At 37.3% G+C, this 14,622-nt stretch overlaps 1 protein-coding gene across 1 annotated transcript in view; it reads right to left on the bottom strand.

Annotated features, from left to right (window-relative positions):
• The window catches only part of agap3 (ArfGAP with GTPase domain, ankyrin repeat and PH domain 3), a 148,192-nt gene extending 139,201 nt beyond the window's left edge, over positions 1–8,991 (bottom strand). The window contains exon 1 of the mRNA XM_032566157.1: positions 8,158–8,991. Within this exon, the coding sequence (XP_032422048.1) occupies positions 8,158–8,527 (370 nt within the window). The 5' untranslated portion in view covers positions 8,528–8,991. The remainder of the gene's footprint in view (positions 1–8,157) is intronic.
• Between the last annotated feature and the right edge of the window lie 5,631 nt (positions 8,992–14,622).

Genomic DNA, 14,622 nt, shown 5'->3' with positions numbered 1-14,622 from the left:
AAGGCACAGACCTCCATGTAAACTGATAGGCCAGGCAAGGGGAGCATTAACCACCAAAGCAGCTAAGTGGCACTTGGTAACTCTTTGGAAGAAATTCACAGCACAGTTGGGAGAATCTGTTGGCAGGACAACAATTAGTACTGCACTCCACAAATCTGACCTTTATGGAAGAGTGGCAGGAAGAAGGGCTTTGTTAAAAGAAAGACAAAATTCCCATTTGTAGTTGGTTACAAGCCATGTAGGGGACACAGACAGGGGGAAAGTGGTCTAGTCAGATGAAATATAGGCTGGACCTTTTGGTCTACAAACAAAACAGAGTGTGACAGAAACTGGACCATATGCATTACCCTCACTGTGAAACATGTTGATGACAGAGCCATCAACATGTGGGGGAGTTTTTCTTTAGCAGACACAGGAAAAGTGATCAGAGTCGAAGGGGAGAAAGATGGGGCTCAATATAGGGCAGGAGGGATGTACGTTTAATGTCCTTGTCCTCTTCCAGAACTATAAGGTCACTAAACATACATCCAGATGTCAAACATTATGGTTTAGATCAAATCATATGCAAGTGGTAGAATGTCACTAGATCCAGATCTAAAACCAAGCACAAACATGTGGCCAGAATGTGTGTTTACAAATGCTCTCTCTTCATCCAGCCAGACCAAAGGTGAGCTATTTTGCAAACAAGAATGGGCAAAAAGAATTACCAACCAAAACCGGTCGATATTCTCCTAAAGGCTTGCAGTTAGAATTTCAGCAAAATGTGATTATACAAAGGATGGCTGAACACAATTGTAAACTATATTTTAAGATTTTTTTCCATATGGTCCATCATATAAAGTAGTAATAAAACACAATGAAATTTGCAGTTGTAACATGGTTATAATTCCTTGAGACCAGCACAAAGCACAATATTCTCAGAGTGCTGTCTTTTTTAATAGCACTGTCTTCTATATTAACTTCAATATCTTTTATATATCCAAAATTATATTACAGATAACATCTGTGCAGCTGTCTCCATGCCTCAGTGATTTTGTCCCTCACACATTCATCCAATCTGCTTCTCAGCTCAAGGTAGAACAAAATTAAAGCCTGATAAGTTTAGAGTCAGTTTAGCTGGAGCTCTAAACAAAGAGATTGAGATTGAATTCTGGGACCTTTCCAAGTCATGAATTAATTAATGTTTGCAATTCTTCTGACATGACAAACAGACTTTTGGTAATACTGTTAAAAAAAACTGTTATACCTGATTTTAACAAATGTACTAATTGAGGACAAACTGATTTCTATATTAGCATATTTTGTAGCATTCTTAGAATGATCCTTTCTAAATATGTAGGTCACAGAGCTTAATATGCAAAATATTTCATATAAACACCTTTTAAAGTGTATTGTGGAGAAATCTTTGAGCTATGACCTAAAGATTTCAGCCATATTTAGTCAAAGTCTACTGGAATAGATTTGTAACTTTTTTTTTAACCAATTCACTCCTACATTTTGACAAGGTGATTCTTACAGCTCAACAGGAATGTAATGCTTCTCCCGTCTCTCAGATTTAATCACCCTCATTTAAAAGAACACCGCTTTTAATAAAAGCAGTGGAGCACTAAAAAATTTTAAAAAATTAAAAAGCCACCTGTTCCTACATATCATTTGCCAACTGCGTATTGAAAACGGTTCACAGAAACAAACAGCACCCCAAATGTCAGTCACTACAGAAAAATGTTCATCACAAGGCAAAAAAGAACAGGGCCGTTGTGTCACCACCATATAAAAGCAAGGTTTTATTAATCAACAAAACAAGAGGGAGACCTTCATAGCGATGGGAATTCATTTTGTAGGGGGCTGTAATTTCTATTCACTCTTTCTCCAGCTAAATGCATGAGCCACTGGTTTCTTAGCAACAGACTCAGCAATGATGCAAGATTGAGAAGCGTAGATCTGCGGCTCTATACAGCGCAGGTGAAGACAAGTCAGTCAAAGTCGGTTCTTGCTGCTCTTCAAAGGATCTCAAAGTACGAATCAATAGGAGAACCTCATCTTGTTTCAAGTGATGAAAAGGCGCAGACTTTTTACCTCCAGCTACAGGTGTGTTTTATCAAAAGGATATAAAAATCCTGATTGTCTTACCATGCTTTATAAAAGCCTGTATATTTTTCTAGTACATTTGGACGTATGGACTGTTAAAATCAATTTGAACAATGCTGAGCATTTCTGGTAATATAAGTAAATAAATAAAACTAAAGAAAATATTTAAAATTTCTGTTAAATTTTATTTCTTTTAAAATTGCTAAAATTTCACATCAGGTGTACATGATGAGAATAGCATTACCCAGGATTTTGAAGACAGTTTTTCCTGTTTGGATCTCATATCTTACGTTTGGTGTGTAAGAGTGAACATCACAATAAGATTTTTTAAAAAATGCTGTCAGAGGCTTTCAGAAAGAATACTGTACCAGCTTATGAATCTAGTGGGTTTAAAGATGTCTCATAAGAATTTCAAATCAGCCATAACACGATGCAGAAAAAAAAGTCTAAAAATTTTTAATAACCTAGAACATGATTAGGTTTGGATGTCCAAGAATGTTCATTATAAGAGCAGACATCAATATGCAAAAAGAGTCTCCAAAACTGTAAAATGTCAAAATAGAACTGACAGTTCTTGCTACTTTTTATCTGAAACTCTGTACAATCAGAATGAGACTCCACAAGCTTAACCTTTTTAAGAGGTGTGCAAGAAAGAAAACTTTGCTCTCTAAGAAAATCAAAGGTCAGACTGAAGTTTGTCAGAGAGAAAACAGATTAAGTCCAGGACTTGGAGGAGAAGCAGAGCTTTTGGAATGATGTTCTTTGGACAGATACCCAGCAGCAAACACGTGGAGTGTTTTCTATGAGAACGCACAAATTCTCAACAGAAGAAAACACATAAGCCTGAAGGAAAACAAATCAACAACAAAAGTTAAGTTCAGCCACCTAAACTTATCCTGTGAAGGCATTCTAAGCACTTATAGAGAATCAATTTTACTGTTTGTTATTAGGCAGGGATTGTGCTCCTTTTCAAGGCAGTAAAGACAAGATAAAGAGAGGAAGAATAACATGACCTTTATGTTTAAAGCACATCAGGGAGATAAAAGGTTCCAGTGCTGTCCCATCAACACAAAGATTAAAGGCATGCCTTTATTGTAAAGAAAAAAATGCAACCATTCAAAAAAAAGCACATCAAAACCAAAAGAAAATCCTTTATTTTTTAAAATTTTAACAAAATTCACATAACTCTCTTAATATAATTTTCCTTCCATTACATAAAATATCCAGCTTTTTGTATGGCTGTGGTGACTATTATACTAGGTGGTCTATATAGGCTATCATGTTTAAACAAGTCACTTTATAAAAGCACTCATTATGATGCATCATTTTTCCACATAAGACTGCATTTTTTTGCCTCAACTGTTATAACTTGTACAGTGCATTCACTTAGTCATAATGTCAAAATTAAATTGGATCATTGTGTAAATGTTAAATCTGTCAAACTGTGAGAGCCAGAGCATTTAAATACTAATCAATAAAGCCCTAAGGGTGGTGGTGACGGGTGAATCCCATTTTCTATGGTTTACATCACAGAAACCACTGCTGACGAATTCATCCAGGCTCTCTCTTCATCTGTAACAAGCCCCTATAGCCTTCTCTCAGCAATTTAATGGATAATTTCGTTTTTAAATTAGATGTTGATACCAATGCTCCCATAGCAACAAAAGCATCACTGGAAAATGTAAACCTCCTTAAAGAAACTTTGATAAATAAAAGGAAACAAAACAAAAAAAGTGCCAAAAAATTTTAACAAAATGAATAAATAAATGTAAAAAGTAAAAAATGTAAAAAAGGGGACAAGCTCTCCCACACTTTGAAAACCTCCGACACAGAAAATACATTATACCGTCAATTAGGCCTGTCGTGATAAACGATAAATCGATTAATCGTACGATAAATTAAAGCTATCGACGTCATTTTAATTATCGGCATTATCGTCTCTTCCGACCTTTTTCTCTTTCAGCTAATGAGACTGAATGAAAAAGGGCTCAACTCCGGTGCTTTCCACTGACTCCTCCCTTCCTCATTTCCTTAGTGTAAAGCTCAGCGCACACGACATGATCTTAGAGCTGCCAGCCGATTGTCGGCCCATTTTCAAAACCTGACAGACCACACATTAGCCGACAGAAATCCTAGGTATAACGGTTCGATCGGGTTCGGTCCTGCCGTGTGGTGTCCAACAATGGGCACAAAATAATGGCTACAAGTCCAGTTAACTAATTTTAAAACCAGGCATTAATCAATGCTTTATAACAATCTACCTGCAATGCATGTTGCTAGTGTCAGCGTAAAGTCCTGACTGAATGAAAATCATTAGAACATATTTACATCACGTTAACGAAGAACAGCTGAAAAGTTACCGGGTTTACCAACTGCGGTAGCAATTTCGCGCCAACTCCTCCCCTTGTCATTTCTATATTCTTTGCATGTTGAATAAACATTAATGTTGTTTCCACATATCATCTCCAATGTCCGCTGGACTTCGGGTTGCGCCGTGTCAGCTGTTTGGGATTCCCCGACGTAACTTCCCCTCAGAAAGTGCGGAGGAGAATCCGAGCTTTCTGATTGGCTGCCTGTCACATTCAACAGGAAGCGTTAAGATCCCAGTTGGGGAAAACCCCTGATTTGGATCAGACCGGCAACAACATCTACCATAACACACCACACACTCTTAGAAAGACCAACGTTTTAAGATTGTTGTAAGGGGAAAAATAGCAGCAAAAAATCATGTAGTGTGAACTATTGCATCAGGTAGTCGATGTGCCCATTTTCTCTTTTTAAATCTAATTATTACTGAAGGGCAACATAATATACAGACTTCATAATCTTTTGGTTGAATGCAGTATTTATTTCCACTTTGGCTTTATGTTGTTTAGTTTTTATTCAAGTACATTTTTTATTAATAGAGACTGAGAATCCATTTTATTTTTGTTTTTGGTTGTTTTGTTTATTTTGTTTATCAGCTCAAGTGTTAAGTGTTCTTTTGAAAATAAAGTGTATCTAACTTTGGCAGGAAATCACATGGATTATTATGTCATTTCCATTACATCAGTGTAAAAAGATCTTCAAACAATATTATCGTTTATTGCAATAATTTTTGAGACAATTAATCGCTCAGCAAAATTTGCTATCGTGACAGGCCTACCGTCAATTCTGTCTTAGCTTCCGGAAATTAATAGCTCCTGTTTTCATCATGTCTGGAAACTGTTGCTTTTTTCAGATGTTGATTGGGGGAAACTTTCTATGTTTAAATGGGACTGTCAAGAGACCTTGAATCTGCTGTAGTTGTCATGCCAGGGCATTATACGGCGCCGTGATTTTAGCATCTCGTCTATCAGCAACACTAAGAGACGAGATGCTAAAATCACGGCGCCGTATAATGCCCTGGCATGACAGGGCATTATACGGCGATGCTATTTTTCAAATTTCTAAATGAAAAATTTTTCTAAATGAAAATTTTTTCTAAATGAAAATTTCTAAATTTTCATTTAGAAAATGTTTTCATTTTCTAAATAAAAACAGCAACACATCTCTGATAACCAAGTGCTCATTTAACAAATATATTCTGTATTGGAAGTTCTGTTAAATTAAAGGCTGGTAGCACAACAGCACAATGCAATCCGCTATCGTTTTTGGTGTTATCTGCCTGTGCCTGTGTAGAACAAACCCTGCAGCCATGCGTTCTGTGGATGTGCACTTTACACCTGCACAGTACGTCACCCCTCCATAAGGGATGTTCCTGAAAAGTTCCACTCTGAGACCTGGTTTCAATAAGTGCAGTTTGCATGGCTGTATCGCAACAAAAAGTACAAACACAACATAGTGAAGCAGCCTTCTGTTTTTGAGCACCAAAATTTTGGAATAAGCTTCTGGTACACTGAAGGACTGCTCCTAAATGTTTCCTAAATGTCAGCATAATGAGAAAAAAAAAATTTTTTCACTTTCCTCAAATTCATGAGTTTACATGCAATTAGATTACAATGCACTTAAAGAATTTTGATAAACTCATATTAATCCCTTAGCTTTGTATGCTTTGGATAGAATAATTTACTAAATTTAAGTTAATTGGAAACACACATCCCAGTTCATTTCAAAGCAACACCTTAAAGTCCCAGATTCCTTCAATATCATTACAGAAAAAAAAATTAGACAAAGCATCAAGAAAAAAACGGTGGTCCTGTTGATGCAATGTCCAGATGCCGGAAAAAGTCATGTTCATCTGTTCAAACATTTGTATGCAAGTATAAAGAGGATGGGAATATCCAGCCATATTCCCAAATGCACTCAGAGAAAAATACGTTCATTTTTAGAGCTGTTTCCAATGGTCTGATGAAACTAAAATAAAAGTGTTTGGCCACAACGAGCTTTTTAGGAAACAGAAATAACTTTGGTAAAGGTTATTTATCTTTTCACGCATACAGTATACATAAGTATATGGTTTCAACATTTATTTCAGGTAGTGTTAAAATAGCACACTGAGAAATGGGGAACTTTTTCTAGAAGCTGACACACCATCATCAGCTTACTAACTCACCTTACTTAGATATGGAGATATGTGCATTCATTATTCTTACGTATGGCTGTTGGAAGAACAAAAACTAAATGAAAAATGTACCTGCTGAAAAATGAAAAGATTTTATTGTGCTTAAAATGTATTCCAATGCCAATGAATTACAGACAAACAGATACTATGGTGTATTTTTGCTCACTCTTGATTTTAAATAAATATTTTGAGTGGCAACAGTACTCTTTAAAACCTATAGTTGCCCAATTCCGACTAACAACATACTCACAGGAAATGATTGGATAAAGAGCTGGATGACAGGCAGGGTGACAAAAAAGGACAACTGCTACTATAATTTAAGAAGCTTACAAGTGACAGTGCATCAACTGCAGCTGACATATTGCTGTCACTCTCCAAAGTTGGATGGCCATCTTCTAAAAGTTATGCTTGCCAAGCAAAATAAGAGACTCTCTGAAAGTAGCACCAAATGGTGGTGGCAGCATCATGATAATGAGGTTAATTTTCCTAAGGTGTCAATGCAGGTGGAGTTATAAGTGTTCACAAAGCAACAAGCAAATGCAAGTCAAAACTAGTGCTGCACAAGAAATCAAATCGCATTTGTCATCACACTATTACAACTGCAAAAAATTGTTAGGATGCAAATTTTGGTGGAATTCAAGTGTCATGCATTCATACTCTTCTATCTATGAAATCTTTGGTGATGAAGGGGCTCCAACTTGCCTAAACATTCACACCGAGTGTTTTTCTTTAGTGGCTGAGATGCAAAAAGTGAAGGAGAATGTAAAGGCATTGTGTAGTGGTAAAGGAAGAAAAATGTCAGTGAAATGAGGATTGATTGTAATCAATACCAGTATTGCAATTTATTGCCTTTAAGAAGTTCCTGAAATCATGCAGCCCCAGTCAAATCCTTCAATTGTCCACTAGAAAGATAAAGACGATGTGGGGTTTCATTTTCAGCATCACAGTGACAGAAGCATACACCTCAATTAATAGAAAGGCGATTCAAATTAAAGTTTAGAAATTGTCAAGCGAGAGTTTAGAGACAAACATGGCAAGGAAGGAAGAATGGATGGATAGAATCCCTACTGTCAATCTTTCTTTACCCTTCTACTGTTTTGAAAGGGTTTTTCCTGTGTGTCACTTTCAGGAAACACATGCTTTTATATTTGGCAGCATCTGCCTCTATTAGCCAAACTAGATCTCCCTCTCATTACAGGTCAGTGTCAGAACAAAAGCAAATCCCATTAGGCAGCAGAGCTCATTTTCAGAGGACTGATTGCACAGTGCCTCCTGTGAGGCAGCTGAGCTCTGTTATTGTTCACACTGCAGTGCATGGGTGCAGTTCGATCCGTGAACAAGGAGCATGAGATCGGCTACGCCCCCATCCTCCAAGTGCGATTGTTGACACTAGGGCTGTGCCTATGACATTGTTACCAAGTGGGAATAAAAGACAGGAAATGCCCCCCATTATCCCCATCCCTCAATTAAATAACATCCCCTCTTTTTAATGAATGAAACCACTAAATGGTTATGAAATTACTCACCTTCAATAGAGATGACATGCTCTCTGATCTGGTTCTGCAGAGCCAGGTCGTCGATGCGCTCGATCAGGTCGTAGATGGCGTAGATGTTCGGGTGGACGGACTCGAACCGGTGGATCTCCGCTCTGATGGCTGCTGAGTTGGACAAAACAAACTGCGAGCCGGCCGGGCCGGACTGTGCAGCCTGACCCGAAACAGTCCCCGAACCGAACTGACCGGCCCCTGAGCTCGCAGACGATCCGGATCCGAACTGGGACGGGATGGACTGGGGTACCGGGACGGGAACGGGCGCCGGGACCGTCCCTGGAGTGGGCATGGCTGGCTGAGATTGCTGCGAGATACCGGACACTGGGACGCTCGACTGGAAATTCATTATTGGTTGTTTTCTCTTTTTTTAAAATGGAGCGGCTAAGTCTTCTTCAGCGACAACACAAATGTGGAGGCTAGAAATTAGGACTCAGGCGATGCGAACAAAAGAAGTTCGCGCGATGCGGTGGTCTGGGAAGCGATCAACACAGAAGCATCAATAGTTGGTCGCCAACTGCAACAAAACGCGGTTCATATTATCACAACTTGACTGAGGTTCATTTTCCGTTATTGGCCAGATCTTGTCCAGGGCCCCCCCTCTTTTTTTCTGTGTCTTTACAAACCCGCAGTGCCTACCACTCGGACACTCCTCCCACACCGCTGTTTTGGTCAAAGCCGTTTCCCGTAGTTGCCCTGTTTGAAGCAGACAATGGGCTTCTGCGCGGCGCCCTGGTCCACTCGCGTTGAACGCCGTTGTTTCTGCACTGAAATGAAACAGTGTTCAGTTCTCGTTGGTCCAAGTGGTCCCTGCCCAGGGCCCTCCTCCGCATGGTGAAACGTCACCCATCACGTAATCGTGCATGAGATGGGGGGGAGGGTGTGGAAGGGCAAAATCACAACGTGCAAATCATCACAATAACCTACCTGGCAATTATGCAACAGAGAAAATGAACAACAACAAGATACACACGGAAAGGATAGTATATATATATATATAATGTCTGTCTCATTCCTAAGTATGTGCGAGTGCATTCGTTCAGAATATGGGGTTTGACAGATACATTCAGTTTTTGATTTATTTTTATTTTTTTCACATTTTCTAATTACCAAGTCATAATTTCCTATTTATTTTACTTGGATTTCATGTGATAGACCAATTAAAATGATTGTGGACTGAATGGTAAAGCATATGGCTTATACATTTTTTCCACACAAAAAAATCTGACAAGGGTAGCATGCATTTTTATTCAGCCCCCCAAGTCCAGCCACCTTTCACTGTATTTAGAGTGGCAGGTATTCTCATATGTTTAAACGATGTGTGCATACAAATGAATGCCACACCTACTTTAGAGGATTAACAAAATAAAACAAGTTATCATTTCCCCCTCTGCTTAATTACACTCTAATTTATGTTTGGTCTATCATGCACATTCAAAATCAAATCTTTTGAAGTTTGTAGTTGTAAAGTGGCCAAATGTGAAAAAGTTTTAGACCTTTGAATACTTTCTCAAGGAACTGAAGCTACTCTGACAACGCCAACGTGCAAAATGTTCTCAGTTTTAAGAGATTACTGTGAAGGCAGATTTCAAGCTCTCATTTCACAGCAGCAGCCTTGAATAAAAGCCAGTTTAATTTTATGGAAGTTGGCACTGGGGTCGCATATTCAGCAAACAAGCATGCTCCCAGCTGCATTGGGGAGCAAGAAAGAACATGACAGCTGAAGACTCAAAGCCATGGGCACATATGATGTCAATGCATACTCCATCAAGTGTTCCTGTATGTTAGCTGCCAGTAAGGAGTTTGATTAGAATTGGCTCTTATCTGATTTTTTTTTTCCAAGGAAGAACCAGACTGCCCTCATGGCTTGAATGCAGCAGCTGTTAAAGGCCAGATGACTGTGACTGTCAGTCATGATCTGTTCCTGTTGCAGCAGTAAGTTCTAGATGGAAAAAGTAAAAGCAACTCTTAAAGCAAAACAGAAATCATTACATCAATGATAATTTCACTGCATTGTTATTTTTTTAAAAGAAGTCTACAAAACTCAAACTTAAGACAGCTTTAAAAAATTACAGTAATCCAAAGACAGTGTAATGAAAGAAATGTTTATGGCTCTCTCAGCTCTCAGACCACCTGCTGCTTTGAAACCCTGTTCACACGATATTAACAGGGTACTGCAAAAAAAAAAGAGTCAATGTTCTCAAAAGCCATACAGATTAAGCTTCCATTGAGATTATTCCCTTTTGCTTTGAGTACTCAAGAACTTTCATGAAATGCATGAGATTAGAAAATATCAAATGTGGCACATTTTACAGCTTCAAAAACGTAGACGTTGATAATTCCACATACAAAGCAAAATTAGTGCCTTTGAGATGCTGGAAGCTAAATGCTAATGCTCCTGTTTATGTAATTAAATCAATCTAATTTGTTATGTAACAAGACCTGTTCAGTGTGACTGCAGAGATGATAATGCACTTTACAGAGCAACTTTTCTTTCTTTCTTTGGTGCTGCAGCATCATTATCTTGTCTGAGCAATTATATATTCAGTCACAAGATGAATCCATTGCTTTGAAGATTAAGATCATTATTTATGATTTCCAAAATAAATAATGCAGCTCTCTTGCCGTTTCAAGTAAGAAGGCTGATTCACAGTGAGTAAGTCTTTACAAACATTCTCAGGACATAATAAGTGCTTTAAAGAAACGTACTAAAACTAACATTAATAGAAATTTCTGGAAACTATGAACAGTGTAGATGACACAAATGTGAAATCCATACTCCTTTCACTGCAAAGTGCTTCCTGTGTTTTCTTTATTCTCAGCCTTCTGCTACCATCTGTTGGTCAAACATGAAACTTTTTCATTCATCTCACCCTTTTGGTAAAATCAATATCTGCAGCAAAAATCATTAATATCCCTGCAGTATTTTGCTATGTTCCTGAGCATTTTATTTACACTGCTCCACTTGTGCTTAAGCTATGCTATGAAGTCGTGTTTTCTTCCAACAAATATATATATTTGAAGAAAAAAAAATCTCAGAGCTTTAAGTGACAGCCGGTGGCCAACAAATGCAGAAATATTTTAACAAAAGTTTAGATTTAAGTTGTCTAAAATGTGCATTTTTCTCCCCATTCAGGTCAAGTGCTATTTGTTTAATGTGAAGAAGATTGAAGTGGAATCCTACTTCAATCTTCTTCATTCCCATCTGTCACTCATTACTCTACATACTTATCCCCATCCATTTCAACATACCTCCATTGTCTTCTTTAATTATTTAACTGTAAGTAATTCTTGGGGGGTGGGGGGACATGTTTTCAAGTACCTGTGCTCAACCATCAAAAACAGTAAAAAATAGAAACTTTTTAAATTTTAGTTATTTATTTTTGTTCTCAAAACGGCACAGGTTGAGGCAATGAGCAAATTTTTCAAATTTAATTTCTTCCTATAATTGAACCCAAGGCCTGTGAGATCTGCCCTAGTGCAAAAACAAGCTGCCATGACTACCAGAATAATTAAGCTGCATGAAACCTCCTAAATTATGGATTTTCATTTTGACTTTTGAAGATATGAATTAAATGCAAATCTTCCAGCTAAATTTGTTCACGTTAATAAGCCCTTGCATCGAAAGCCTTCAAGTTTGAGACCTGCCTGAAAGCATTTCAATAAGAATGAACTAATATCCTATTCTTTTCAAAGAGAAATAATGAAGCTACTTTACCATCACTACACAGCCACAGATAAGCCACATAAATATTGTAAAGTAACTAATGCATAGAAATGGAAATTTATATGCAAGGTATAAATGTCTTCCTTTTATAGACTTGAGCACTGAACTTTGTTCAAACATTAGAGCTATTATTATGCCAAATTAAGCCAAGATCAAGGGTAACTGGAGAATAATTTGAAACAATTTAAAGAATGTTTTTTGTCTAATTCACAAGTTGATGTTCTAAAATCACTTTTCCTTTCATCAGTTTGGGAAAGCCTAGATGCTGATGTATTGGCTTTGGAGGCTAGGTTAATTTATATTTGAGCTAATGGAGGCACAAGACAAGTGTTGAGGCATTTCAAGACAGTTGCTCAAACATGCTGCTCTCATATGTGACATGATGGAATTATCAAATTAAAACTGTCACCACGAAGGGGATTATGGAGTTACAAGTCTGCTTCATTTTTTAGATACAATTTCTAGATAGCTATCCGAAAGTTACATGCTCAACAGTTCAAATAGTCAGCACATCAATAGCACAAGAAGTTCTAACTATTTATTGAATATTAGAGTATTTTAATAATTAGCATGTAGCTTTTTGTTCTGTGCTTCGCACAACTTCTCAGTGGAGTGAGGTGGCTGCCTGTGAGGGGAAGATAATTATTACTCAGAACAAAGAAGGGCTAATGTTTAGTAAAACTTAAGCAAATGTTTGTGTAGAATCTGTTAAGTGTGGACAGAAAAGTTATGTGGAGGTGTTAAGATAGAATGACTCACCTGTCTTTTCTGTGTCCTCTCCAGGGTTTTTGGACAAATAGTTCTCTATGGGTCCAGACACCTTTTATATGCTCTGGGAAAAACCATGGAAAAGTGGGGGAAATTGTTTGTGGTGTTCTTTTTGTAGTGAGTCATAATGCTGTTTATAGTGAAGGATAAAACACAAAAATATTCATAAAAAGTAAATAGGAATGTGTCTTATTTGGTAAAATGCATTTTATGTATATAGGTGGAAATTGTAAATTGGTGGCGTCCCCTGTGAATTAAAGATGGTTCGGTCCTTCACAGCTGAGACTATTTAAGCTTGCAGTTGTAGCTTTGGAAGAGTTTTTGATACTGTTCTAGAGATGAATAAAACTTGTCTGCACTATAAGTCCAGTTGCAAAAGGCCAGCACATTATTCTTTATACCGTATGTGTGGAGTGATGTGTAATGTTCAGTTTCAGTTACCATGGGTCACTGCTGATTCCTTAATTAATACTCTGCTTGTTGACCTGCCAATAAAGGACAATGGCCATGTCTCTGTAGTTTTGCAGTCATGCTATATTTTTAAGTTGTTCAGATGTAGGAATGAAATCATAAGATGATATATATATACAGTACAGACCAAAAGTTTGGACACACCTTTTAATTCAATAAGTTTCCTTTATTTTCATGACTATTGACATTGTAGATTCACACTGAAGGCATCAAAACTATGAATAACACATGTGGAAATATGCACTAAACAAAAAAGTGTAAAACAACTGAAAATACCCCTTATATTCTAGTTTCTTCAAAGTAGCAACCTTTTGCTGTGATTACTGCTTTGCACACACTCTGCATTTTCTTGATGAGCTTCAAGAGGTAGTCACCTGAAATGGTTTTCACTTCATAGGTGTGCCCTGTCAGGTTAATAAGTGGGATTTCTTGCCTTATAAATAGTCATGAAAATAAAGAAAACCCATTTTAATTAGAAGGTGTGTCCAAACTTTTGGTCTGTACTGTATATATATATATATTTTTTGTTTTAATAAAAATATTGAATAAACTTCACAATCATGAAGAACTTTAAGTTTGTTGCAATGCAAAGTACCTTCTTCTAGGTACCGAAATGTTTTTGATTAAAATATCAGGTCCTGAAAGTTATCTTTACTGGACAGATTAATTTAAGTGTAATTTTGTCTCCTCTTATCTCAATATTTGGCATTTATTTCATGGTCATCCTTATCCTGGAAATATTTCAAGTACTGACTTGACTGTGAACTAAATACCAAAATACTGTAGAGTCAAACAATCTTAGGCACATGTATAACAGTGGAGATGCTCAAGATGTTTGGAACAATTGATTTGATGTCCAGACTTTATGCTGTGATAGAACCTTAAAAAGTTACAGCATAAGCAGGTGCAAACCATAATAAATATGACATAACATTTCTAAAAGTAGATGGAAGTGCTTCACACGTTACGAGAAACTGATAAGGTCATACAGAAAAATATTTAATTGGATATTTGCTGTTAAAAGTTGTTGTAGGTCACCTAAAGACAGTGCACACATTGTAGAAACACACTGCTACTTTGGCTTAGTTGTTTTCTACATAGATAATTAAACTGTGCAATTTGTCGTGTGTTGTTGTCTTCCTGAAGATGTTATTTTAAAACATAGTAAGGAACAAGTTATTTTTATTATGCTGTGATATGAAAAACCAAATGAATATCATAGTTCTTGCCATATCATATTTTTCACCTTGGGTACAGAGTGACTTCAGCAGGCCTTATTGTTTCTGTTTTCCCTGTGGCACTCCAAGTGGTGTCAAGCATTCCAACAAACGGCTGAGGCGAGAACTGGAGAGACAAGAATAGAAGTGTTAATCCACTGAAACTGAGCCCTTGCTTCTGGAACCCTCTGGTTGACAAATTAAATACCAGTTTTCATTTTCTGATGGAAAAAAATATATAGGGCACACTACAGCAGTGGT

Source organism: Xiphophorus hellerii, chromosome 6 (assembly GCF_003331165.1).
Source record: "Xiphophorus hellerii strain 12219 chromosome 6, Xiphophorus_hellerii-4.1, whole genome shotgun sequence".
Lineage (NCBI taxonomy): Eukaryota > Metazoa > Chordata > Actinopteri > Cyprinodontiformes > Poeciliidae > Xiphophorus > Xiphophorus hellerii.
The sequence above is the reverse complement of the archived record's forward strand: the minus strand, read 5'-3'. Positions and strand labels throughout refer to the sequence as shown.